This window comes from Leptosomus discolor, chromosome 4 (assembly GCF_034619465.1).
Source record: "Leptosomus discolor isolate bLepDis1 chromosome 4, bLepDis1.hap2, whole genome shotgun sequence".
NCBI classification, from domain to species: Eukaryota; Metazoa; Chordata; class Aves; order Leptosomiformes; family Leptosomidae; genus Leptosomus; species Leptosomus discolor.
In genome coordinates, this window is record NC_141394.1 from 76,367,573 (window position 1) to 76,380,096 (window position 12,524).

At 43.7% G+C, this 12,524-nt stretch overlaps 1 protein-coding gene across 1 annotated transcript in view; it reads right to left on the reverse strand.

Annotated features, from left to right (window-relative positions):
- Nucleotides 1–5,397: 5,397 nt before the first annotated feature.
- The window catches only part of FGFRL1 (fibroblast growth factor receptor like 1), a 175,640-nt gene continuing 168,513 nt past the window's right edge, over nt 5,398–12,524 (reverse strand). Inside the window, exons 6-7 of the mRNA XM_086464562.1 lie at nt 8,759–9,112; nt 5,398–5,807 (exon numbers count right to left, since the gene is read on the reverse strand). Of these exons, the coding sequence (XP_086320688.1) occupies nt 5,398–5,807; nt 8,759–9,112 (764 nt within the window). The remainder of the gene's footprint in view (nt 5,808–8,758; nt 9,113–12,524) is intronic.

The following is a 12,524-nucleotide window of genomic DNA, read 5'->3' on the forward strand; positions in this document are numbered from 1 at the left end:
TGGGCACACTCAATGTACCCCATGTAGGCAGAGGTGATGCCCAGATAGGAAAACTATGATAAATTCCCCATTAACCTTTGACCACCTCTCAGTTTTTGCTCACTTCTACATCTCCCCCAGGGCTTTATTCCAGTATTTCAAACCTCTGAAGAGTTTCAGACAGCCATAGAAATGGAGCCAACAGAGAAACATTTCCTCTTTCCCACCCCAAGTGTGCAATTTCTGCATAGGGCTCTTTGAGTCTGAGGTCCAGGTCAGGTCAAAATGAAGTCTGGGTGACAGCCAGCTTTTCTGAATTTAAGATGTCACAGCTTGGACATTTGCTGCCTCTGGAGTGAGTGGTGAGACACACATTTGCCTCAAAGGGGTGGAGGTGCTGGGCTTGACCTTGAAATCCCTGCTCCACTCCAGGCACTGGAGTTTGGCCATAAGCTCCAGAGACCCCAAAATTTCATCTTATTAATTGCAGTTTGGCTCCTGGTGCAACTATGGCATTCGGCTCTAGAGGTGAAGAGATCAAAAATAGTCCCATTTCACTAAAAACCAGAAACCCTTTCCAAGTCATTTGAAAAATAATGCCTCTGCTAGATTCACAGCACCTACACAAAATACCAGACCAAGTTGTGGTGTAAAGGTAATTTTTCAATATTGTCTGCTTTGCCTTGCCAGCACGTGTTCCTGACGTAGGCTAACATGCACACATGCACACCCTCACACACATGCACACGGCCATCCTTCCCTTCAAGACATAGTAAGTTTACAGAACTCTATCATCTATTAACAAAATTCCAGGCTTTTATTCCTTTTCTTCTGTAACCTTTATTACACAGCCACAGATATAGACACACTCTGCCATCCTGTCTCGTTTTGATGTGTTCAGTTATCGTATTTCCCACCTATTGAAAATCACATAACACTTTTTATTTTCAATGTCTGACAAAAGTTTTCAGTTTCAAAAGGGCCAACCGTACAAAGACAGCCCATACAAAGTTTTAAAATGCCACACACAAACTGGCATCTAAGGCCATGTTTGATCTGTAATGTAAATAAAATAAACAAAGATGGTGAGTTTTAAGCCTAAATTTCCTCTAATCTTTGAAGCCTCGTGGCTTTAAAAATACAACTGTCTTTTGTATCACAGCCTGACATGTTCATCTATATGCCTATATGTATACAAACACATAAAATAAAAACCTTCTGTGTTCAAAATAGGGTCAGCAGCTAATGGCAAGGCTATGGTTTTCTTTAAACACCCTCTATTCATGAATGAAGATGAGCCCAAATCTTGCCCCACTGAAGAACAAATTCAAACAGGAGGAGGACCTGGCTGAATTTATTTAGGCTAGGGAAGACTTTGCAATACATGCAAGGCACAACCAAGGCCTAAAAATAAATGGCATGCAGTAGGGTGTGGGACAGATTGACTCTTAAGAGCACTTATGGGTACCCTGTGGAGGCAAAATAATTCCTCAAAAATGCAAAACCCACCCAGGCACAGCAAGACAGTGCAAGGCCCAGACAATATATACAAGTCCCTCTTAAATAGGGTGTATGATGATATTTTCCCAGGAGGAAATTTCACACCAATTTGGGTGCCTAATGGAGATGCTCAAGAGGGAGGTAATACCCAAGGCAGGAAATCCCCAAGCTTTCTGCAAATCAAGACCTTTATATGGTGCATCCAAAACCAAAGCTGTCTTCTCAGCACTTTGGTTGAAAGCTGCAGCTGCGCTTGGCTGTTGCATTGTCCACACTGGGTGGTTTACTGCAGTGTTTGCCTCTGGCGATGTCTCTATCAGCACCACTAGGGATTTGACCCTAAAGGCAAGAGCTTTAAAGGGCAGGAAGAAGCCATTCCTTCTGCTTGAGCTGTCTAGCGATATGTAAAGTTTTTGACTGCATGATGCAAAACTACCAAGCTGGATCACAAAGGGTAGAAGGCATCAGTGGAGAGTGTTATGCTCAGCATGGAAGATTGTGCTGTATGGGAAATGCAGGATTGTTTCTTTTAACCCACTAACCCTCTCTCTGAGAGTCAGAGATATAGCTGCCATTTGGAAAAGTGTCATAAGACAGTCTCTTAGGGTTTGCTTAGAGCTGAACCATACAAAACCAGTGTTCACCTCCACCTTTGAAGCTGGTATCAGCACTGCTAACACAGCATGTTTTAGAACTGTCCTCTCGCTGCAGCACTGCCACAGAGAGCAGGTTTACAGGTCAATCCTGCCCTCTGCCATGCCCCTAATGCTGCTGACATGTGCGCTAGCTTGGGACACACAATGGTGCAGTAAGTAGCTTCCCATAGGCATGAGATACGAGATGTAGCCTTTAGTATCTCTCTTGGAAACATCCACTTACCAGCTTCTTAAAGGTGATGCGCTTAGTGTATAAAGGATTTTTAGTAGCCTTTTTTTTTTTTTTTTAATGAAATGACTCAATAATCTACAGCCATTCAGATCTCCTGCCTAAATCATGCCTTGTATTCAAACAGAGCCCTCAGTGTTCATGTTTAAGTCTCCCTGAAGCTGAGAGGATGCATACAAAGATACCCACGATCTGAATTTAGCTTTTATGGACTTCATAAATTTTTGTTAACAAAGTGTAACCGAACCCTCCTGCTGAAAAAAAAAAAAATTAGCAATGGATTGCTTTATTATAACCTCTACAGGAAGATCATTGTGAGGGATGGTCTTCCTGTAGAGGTTATAACGTGGATTTCCTACTACAGCATACAGGAAAGCAGTAGAGTGTGCTATGCAGTGCTGTATTGCAACAGTGCCAGTTGGTAAACTCCACACGAGTCGGAAGGTCTTCCTCTTCTGCTTCCTCTTCCTCCTTCTCCTCCTCCACTTCCTCAGAGTTATCGGATGGTTCCAGCCCGCACCAGCACAGTGGGCAGGGATGGAGCCACTGATCCAGTTGGCTAAGGCAAAAAAGGGGCTTTTTGGAGCAGCATGTATTGGTGAAGGAAAGAGGGAGCCCACGTGCTCTGCTGAATCGGGGCCCCATCTCACAGCGCTATGGCTGAACAAACAGGGAACTGTTTGGTTTGCTGGTGATTCAAACAAGCCAGAAGAAAAATCACTGCAGGTCAACCCAGAGCAAATACTTTCAGAAACATTCAGAGAAAAGCAAAGCCTAAAGCTCTGTTTTGTTTCAGGTTAATTGAAGTGCTTCACTTTTAAACGGAGCAGCTGTTTTCTTGAAGATCTCTTTCATGGAACAGGCTCGAGAAGGAATTTCAAATTTAAAAATTGGCATGTTTCAAATTTTCAGATTTTTTTATTACCAGCAAAATTTGAGTGAAACTCAAGTGAACAGCAAACGGTTGCAGCATTGCTGAACCTGCCTTCTTTAAAGAAAACTTTGGCCACTAAAGGGTTGGGTGCCTCTCCGTGGCATGCAGCAGAATGAACGTGTGAGCCCTCCTGAAGGGGACCAGCTCCCCGCATGCTCTTCTTACTGCACCCAACTCATCCTCTGCTGGCTCCTTCAGCAGCTGCATTTACAAATGAAGTGTTTCACCTACATTTCATATTCTCCCCTACCAAGCACCCTCATGCTGAAGTTAATTTTACAGTCTCACCAATTACAATGTTTTGATTTACAATTTTTTTTAAAAAAAAGGAAACACACTGCAGGTTTGTGCTTAAAAAACAAATGCAACTTGCTCCACCCCCCCCACCCCCCCACCCCCGAAAAATGCATAGTGAAGCAGAATTCCCTGTGAGTGGAGAACTTTGCTAGTGAAGATAAGGGGTCCATAAGGAGTGATCTAGCCAATGCAGACCCTCACAGCCAGAATACAGTGGAAAAGGCCAGTTTCTGACGGAAAGGACGGCACCAGCGGTACCCAAGATGATAGGAGATTACACGTGGCTAGTGTAAAAAAGGCATACAGATAGATGAACTCCAGGTTAGGAGAACCACAGTTGGTCTCATGCTACATTGAGCATACTCTAAGCATGACGTGTAGAGAACCTGAAAAAAAATCTTTATTTTCTTTGATCAAAAATATGTATAGAAATGCCTGTTTCAAGGAAAATATCATACATTTTCTTCTTGTTTAACAAAATAAATTAAATATACATGACTTCTGTTTAAACTCTATATAGAATTACAAAGGTTTTATATTTGCAATTGGATTCATTTCCAGTCCATATAGGTATTTAATATGGTCCTTATTTATTTTCTCTTCTTTCCATTTTTACTGTTGTTTGAACTGCAATGAAGTTGTATCATTTCCAAAATGTTATCTGAGGGGAGGGGACAACCACACAAAACCTAAGTGAATATTTCTCAAATGCATTTTTTCCTACAAGATTATTTCATTCTCTTTGTTTCTTACTCTTTTTTTCTAATGCTTTCACGTATTTTGCATTGATGTAGAAAATCCAGTAGCTTGTCACTGTGAGCCGTCAGAGGAGGACAGCATGTTTTGCTTTCTTCAACATCAGCAGTTCAATTATTATTATTATTAATTATTATTATTTCTTAAATATAAATATAAAGGTGTTCTGTACAATGTTCCTCTTTCCTTCTTTCCTTTTTCCTGGCAGTGGCACTGAGTCCCAGAACGAGGGGAGCAGAGCACTTGTGGTTTGGTCTGCAGAGTACCCAATGGGAAACAGAATGCCTTCGCCTTGCAGAAATGGAACCAACCAGTTTGGTTAGCATTTCAGATCAAACGACCGTGTCTGAGAAGCATTCGACATTTCATGTTGTGAATAGAAATCAGCTTTTGCAGACCCTCTTGTATTATTTTTTTTCCCCTGGAAGAGGTCAACTGGTTATGTCTCCTGGTGCTTTGGCACTAAGCCTCAGGTACTTTAGAGCTGGAGTCACTCAGAATGGGACAGATCTGGGGGCTTCCCACTGAAGCAAGTGATGTGCAGCAGGCACAAGAACAGCAGTGCCCATCCAAAGCACCACAGTCACCTCTGGCTCTTCTTGCTCCTTTTAGCAACACAAAGAAGGAGGTGGTGGTTCACGTCCCTGTGTCTTATCTCATTTGTCGCCACCTTGATTAAAAAAATCTGGGAAGGCTCCGCTGTTGGAGATGGCTGCCTCTCTGCTGAGATCTGGAGTTCCTTCATTATTCCTCGGCTACATCCTGATTGCAATAATTAAAAAAAAAAAATCTGTTTTCTCTCTCTGTCTTTCTCTATTATATATATATTTATATAGATAGATATAGATATATACACATATATATATACACACATACACACACGCATATACAATTATATATATATGTATATATATATATTTAAAATTATATATATAATCTTCTCTGTCTGATTTGCCTGTTGCTGGCAGTGTGAGCTGACTTGGAGCAGTCTCTTCTGAGGTACCACGAGGAAAAGCCCAAATGAGCTACTGTACACGGCCACCCTCTTAGCACTGGTACTGAATGTGCTGGTGCTGATGGACTTTACCTTCCACGTGCGAGTGGGTGTGGGTGTGGATGTCCGTGTAAATCTTTGGGTACATTTTGGATGCCATGGCTGGGGCGAGTGCAGGCCCTTGGGACAGTAAATGCTGCTGCTGGGCAACATATTCCTCATAGTTTATGGAGGAGATGCAGTCTTTGTCAGGGACCTGGGAGACGCAGATCCTGTCCCGGGGCTGCGGCCGGTGCACGGGGGCAGCAGATGGAGGGGAGCAGGGTTTCTTCTTGGTCTGGCAAAGCCACAAGAGGATTGTCCCAAAGATGAAGACAGCTCCAGCAGGGATGCCGATGATCACAGGCCAGGGCAAGCTGCTGGCCGAGGAAGGGGGCACAGGTGCACTCGGAGGCTTGGGATCTGGACATTATGGCAGGAGAGAGACAGAAAGAGTTAATTAAATGCAGGCAAAGTGGATTCAAAACAGATGTCACACTTGGGCTGGCTTTTGTACAGGCTGTCTGGCAACCCTGCCAGACCAAGTAACAAGGGAGACATCAAGCCAGCACATGACGTTTGGTAACTGCTTTGCTTTTCAGTGCTCCTGGAAGGACAAGCAACTCATTTTCTCTGGTTTAGGGGTTGGGAGGGGAGTATTTGGGGGATTTTTTAACTTTCGTATCCAAGCTTTAATGGATGCACTACAGCCAGCCCGAGAGAGTTTCCTGACACTCTCACTGTGATGGAGTAGGCTTTGCTGCCCAGATTGGAGGACAAAACACGGGATGTGTCAGTAACACCCCCATGTCAGCAGCCCAGAAGGCACGACTGGGTTGCACAGAGGCACGTCATGTTGCCCACTCGCCTCTGCCAGGTGTAGCTGTGTCTACATGGGCTTTAGACACTTTTTTGTACCCCTGTCTAGTGATACTGGAGCTACTCAGCAATGCTCCTCCATGGCAGGCAGCATGAATATGGTGTTTTGGAGGTGTTGTCTTGAGTTTCTGGTGTGGCTGGGAGGAAGGCTGAAGGATGGGAAAAACGTAGGTGAGCTGGTGTCCCCTCCTTGGTGCCCAAGCCATGGAGAACTGAAAGTTCACATGACATTAAATGTGTGTCCAACTCCTTATGCCAAATGTGCTCTACCACCACCAGTCTCTTTGGAACAGCCATTAACTTTCCAAGGGCAGAAAATTCAGCTACTGGAGGAGGTAAGATGCTTCAGACAGCATCTTTCACACCTACCTCCCCTTTCCCCTCTCTGCTGTTGGCAGCCTGTACATCCCCGGGTAGCCACTCCAGGTTTTCAGCTTGATCTCTTGATTTATAGAGACAAAAGGAATCCTGGGGTAGGATCCTAGCTATCAAAATCCCCATCTAGATAGCTACCAGCGGGATTTCCAAAAAGCCCTTAAAAATACCTAGACACAGAATCCAGCTTGCAGGGAGACACTCAAGAAACTTTGAAACCCACAGGCTATCCAAATTGCCCAATATGTTATATCCAAACATATATCACTTAACTTTCAAGCCAAACTTCTTTAACACACTAATGTCTTTTTCTCTCCTTGACAAATAATCCTATGGCTAGTTTGAAATATTAAATATATACCATGTGGTCTCTTTGAAGTCCAAAGGACCTATACTGTTGACTTCAATAGACAAAACTTTGATTCACCATCACTGGGAACTACAGAATAATTTAGGGTGGAAGGGGAGTCTGAAGGACATCTGGTCCAGCCCCCTGCTCAAAGCAAGATAGGATCAGAGAACTGACCCATCAGATGACCACGAAAACAACAGCCTTCATGTTGGTTGGCAGAAATCCTCTGCTGGGCTGAAACAAAAGCGTTTTGATATTCATCCATGCTGTTCTTTTGAGCTGTCTATGTCAAATCTGGTAGATTTACAAGCAAAATGGTGTTTTTCTAACTCAGGGCCTTGCAACCACATCTTTGCCTCTGAGGGCAAGCTGGGTTCTCCTTCTCTGTCATTGCCAATAACAACAGGCCTTCAGGCTCTGGTTCTGGTAGGAGGCCTCATTATAGTCCCATTTAAATCAATGGAAAGTCTCCCACTGATTTCAGTGGGAGCTGGATCAGACTCTCATAGTTCAGAAACTCCCAGAGGCTTTGAGTTATATCCCACCCACACAGCCTCTTTCTTGGGATTGACAGGCTTTCTCACTGGAGTTCAGTCCTGAATCTAAGTGATACAGAAGACGCCAAGAGCGTTTTTTTACTTTGCAACCCACTGTCAATATCTAAATTCAACCTAGTGACTCTCAATGGCTACTGAGATGCAGAGCTTTGGCAACCAGTGAGCAGAGGAAGCCATGCTGCCTTAGTTACAGGAATCAAGTGCATTTTCCCCACTGCCTACACAGAAAACCAGTCCTAACCATCCGGGAGAGTTAATGATCTCTGTCTCTCCCTGGTTTTTTGACTGGAGACTTCCCATTACACCTGACAGCTAAAATGTTCTGATATTGGCTCCAGCTCCTGCACTGTCTTAGCTGTGTTGGCCTTGTGGTGGTGGTGATGAAGGAAAGAAAAAGCAGTAAGATTGGTTTTGTCATAAAACTGGTGGATCTGAAGCTAGATCCACACAGCAAGATGAGGCAGAAAGAAATGCTCTTTTCAATAAAAAAATATTTATCAGGGCAGAACTGCACAGTCAGGAGGCAAAGAAGCAAATGACAAAGTAAGGATGGTGTGCCTTGAACACACTCAATATCTTAAAGTGGACGTGGTCACTGGCTCTGAGGCCTAGGGAGAGAGGGAAGCAGCTGCAAGTTTGGTACAAGGGTCCCCAGGGGATCATTGGTTAAGAATTGAACTAATAAATCATCCTTTCTTTCACACTCATTCTTTTCCTTTCTCTGTGACCAGGACAGTTTTTATTCTTCTCTCTTTTTATGGACTACATCATTGCTGCTTCTTACCAGTGAAAACAATATAAATAGGAGCAAGAGAAAGGAGAAGTGTAAGGGAATGGGGTTGCAAACCCTGCTGGTATTCAGTTCCCCCCTCCTGTCCTGTACCCTATCACTGAAGTGATGTAGTGCCTGCAAATTCAGTATCCTCTCCCAGCTCCTCTTCCATACAGGAGCAGATAATTCCTTTTATTTCATCTTGCTGGAATCATTATTCCCCACAAAGGGAGAAAAGGAAACACTATCAAGAGAATTTCAGCAGAGGCTGATTTAAATCAGGGTTGATTTGGTCCCTCATTCATTCTTACCAGAACTGGATTAGCATCAGCACAGTGTCAGAGAGGGCCATGGAGCCCAATGGGCATCAGTAGTTGCATTAATACATACTAAGATGCAGACTATTAGTTCAGATGGGGCTAAAAAAGGCATAACCCACCTGGCAGGACTGTGAGGAAAGCGCTGCGAAAGCTGTAGCCCATGGTGTTTGCCCCTAGGCAAATGTACATCCCTGCATCCTCTTCCTTGGCTCGAGTAATCATTAGTTTGTTCAGGTAGGAACCATCGGGACGGGACCAGACCTCCCCCGTGGGCAGCACAACAAACTTCTGTCCCCCAACGTCAATGGTGGAGTTGTACTTGCTCTCTGTGCCATACTCCACCCTTTTCAGCCACTGGATGACGGGTTTAACATCGCTGCGGACTTTGCACTGGAAGGACGTGGTCCCACCGTAGTCTACCGTCGTGTTGACAGGGTGCGTCCCTGTCAGGATGGGCTTGGACCTCGTCCTCTCTGCACAAAAACACATGGAAAAAGGTGTTTGCCAATCTCATTAATTTGTGATTGCAGAAACATAGGAAAAAGGTGTAGGAGGGATGCAAAATAATTGTCTGGTCCAACTCCCTGCCCCAAGGCAGGCTGAGATTTCTGCAGACCTCTCCTGATATAAATTTTCCCAGCCTCTCCCAAAGCCTTTAATGGTAGATGCTCTCCAGTCTCTCCAGACAACTCCTCCATTGTCTGAGGCTTCGCAAGCCTTTTCTCATGCTCAACCTGAATCTTCCTGTTTCTAACAAGGAAGTTACTTTATCTGCATCAGACCTGGAGAAAAGTTTGCTGTCCCTCTTAGCCCTTATTTTGGAAGATTTTCTTCAGCCTTCTCTTCTGTACACTGAACAACCCTCTTAACTGCTGAGCAAGCAGGGTCCTATAGAAGGTTTTTCTGTCTTTGCTATATTTCTGCTCTCTCAGGTCACCCAAGAAGCATTAATATTTGGGTACTCAGTTTGTGGTGGTGTTACTTGACCTGACACAAGTCAGACCTGGCCTTCCTATTCCTTGGCAAGTATTGTAAGTCCAGTATGGACTACTGAATTTCCCCATTTCTTTGCTGTACGTTGCAGCTATGAGATGAAAAAAGGGGGCTTCCTTGTACTCCTACTTACCCCTATGTCTCAGGGACCATATCCCAGAATAATGGGATCTTAATGATGTACCTTGACCTACAAGGTCAGAGGCTGCAGTGATCTTTCTTGAGTCTTGACCGGAGGAAGATAAATGACCAAGATACCAGCCAAAAAGGCCAAAACATTTCAGGATTAAATTTGGGCAATACTACAGGTCTAAACACAAATTAAGTGGATTATTTCATGGTAAATGTTCACTTGATATTGACCCTGATGGTATCTTATCAATGTTTATATATATCTGAAGGGAAGGTGTAAAGAAGATGAAGCCAGGCTTTTTTCAGCGGTACCCAGTGATTGGACCAGAGGCAATGGGTGCAAACTGAAACACAGGAGGATCCTTCTAAACATCAGGAAACACTTTTTTACTGTGAGGTTGACCGAGCACTGTCACAGCTTGCCCAGAGAGACTGTGTCATCTCCATCCTTGGTGATATTCAAAAGCTGTCTGGACATGGTCCTGGGCAAAAGGATCTAGGTGACCTCGCTTCAGCAGGGGGGGCTGGACCAGATGGTCTCCAGACATCCCTTCCAACCTCAGTCTGATTCTGTGATACTGTGTCTCTTACCACCATGTACGGTAGGGTGCAATTTACAGGTGAATATGACAGAACCTTATGTATTCCCAGACACAATCTCAGTTGTTTACCATGTTATTTACAAGTACATATCTATTGAGAGTCCACACCAGAAACACTGCTACTACCGCCCAGATTGGAGACAGTGAGGGGCAGGGTAAGACGTGTTCCTTCTCCTTTTGATCTTCCGAAATGTTCCCTAAGGACAGACACAATTGAATAGGAAAAGGCCACTTCTTTCATGGACTAATGGCAGGCTGTGGATATCATCTCATCTTTTGTCTGGGAGTCCTTCAGATAATATCTGTCATCTCTGTTGCTGGGCCTAGTAGCTGCCCATGGGACTAAAACTGTATTGAAAGCCATCCCATGCCATGTCATCCACTGCTGGGGGAGCTGAGACCACAGGCACTACCGGTGAGGAAGATCACTTCATCCTCACCTCTCTGCTTTTATTATTTCTTTCTTCAGTCTAATTGTCCCTACCCTCATTATGGAGCAAATTTTTGTGGAGAAATAGCTCAGAAGGCTTTTGCTTTTCTAGCCAATAACAAAATCTTTCATTTCTCACAAAATTTTTCGCCTCAAGTCTCAGCTGATGAACAAGACGGTAGGAAAGGAAATCAAATACAAGAGGTTCACAAGACCATCCTTTCCAGCATGATCATGAGCCTTAGGTTGTGTCAGCACCACATAAAGTCAAAGGAAAAATATATCCCTCATTCTGAGGAACGTTTGGATTGTTTTAGTGTTAGCATCAGAGAATCAGTCACAGTTTCCAGACAAGGAGGTACTGCAAACCTCTATCCTAGGCACAGAGAGAAATTATGGTATCACAGTGGGTGGTAACTGCTGGCAAACATCAGCTGCTTTTGACAGCTTTTGGATTGAGCATGTAACAAAACAGCTCCCACCAGCACTGGCTTTGGGGTGAGAGGAAGGAACAATGGACCCTCTTTCAAAAACTCAGGATACTTTCAATAATGAGGACTCTAAAGATGTGCTTGGGAAACAAAAATACCACAGTGGTCTCTATAGGCTTTGCCTTGAGACTATGAGCTGGAATCACAGCTGGGGAGACTGAAACTCAGATAAGCAAGACTTAGGAGTGGAGTCTCAGGGGGGAAAAAAAGGAGGAAATTGAATAAAACCTGTAATGCTTCACAGAATGATGTTAAAAATAGAAAGATGTCTGAAAACTGCTTAATGCCCTTATCTCCTTGACTCTGGTTCCAGCTTTGGTTACTGTTTTCACTCCTAGCCAGCAAAAGCTAATGAAAACAAAGGTTACATACAACTTTAAGTTGATAAAAACCAAGATAAACAGGGACACAGAAAGGGGTTTGTTCCTGGTGCTGTCTGGTTTTGATGAAGTGAAAATGCCACAGCTGCCATTAGGATGGGGCTTGATTCATTTCCCTGTCTCTGCTCCTGGTTTTAGTGTAAACATATGTTTTTACTGTCTCCACACAGCTGCATCTTTATCAATCCCAGATGTCCAGCAGGTTTGTGCCTTTGGAGCCCAACAGAGCTCCCCACATGTGCTTTTAATTCCTGTGATTCTAGAGAAAGGACTTATCAGAGAACAGATCTTTACCTTTTAGAACAATCTTTCACACTGGGGCAAACTTTCTCATGCTAAAATCTATGCACAGACAGACAAACAACATGCTTTCCATGTGGTTGGAATAGCCCTTCGTCCCCCTACTCCTCATTAATTAGGCTATTCAATCTTTCCTCCACTCAGCTTATCTTCTCCACTTTCTTGAGTTGGCTGCTCCGTAATCATTTCCACGACAACTTCTGATGATGTCATAGACAAAACACAATGATTTAAGAATAAGAGCTCTTCTCCTGTAGACTTAGGTAGGATTTGAGTATAATTATCTTCAGTAATAATAGAGGAAACGGGAGATTAGAGACCAAGAATCAGAATAGCTAGAGAGTAAGAAGAGCAATTTACCTCACCACAATGCAGGGTAATCCCCCCCCAGCTCATCTTCTAAGGGCTGAATATTTAAAGCTATGTAGGCATCTAAAGATACAGACAGGACCCTAGTTGGAATTTTTGTTTTTTAGTATCTCATTTGTACCCACCTGATTTTTTTTTTTCAATCTGGCCCTAAAGCCTTGTCTTGCTCATCACTCTAGTCATAAGAT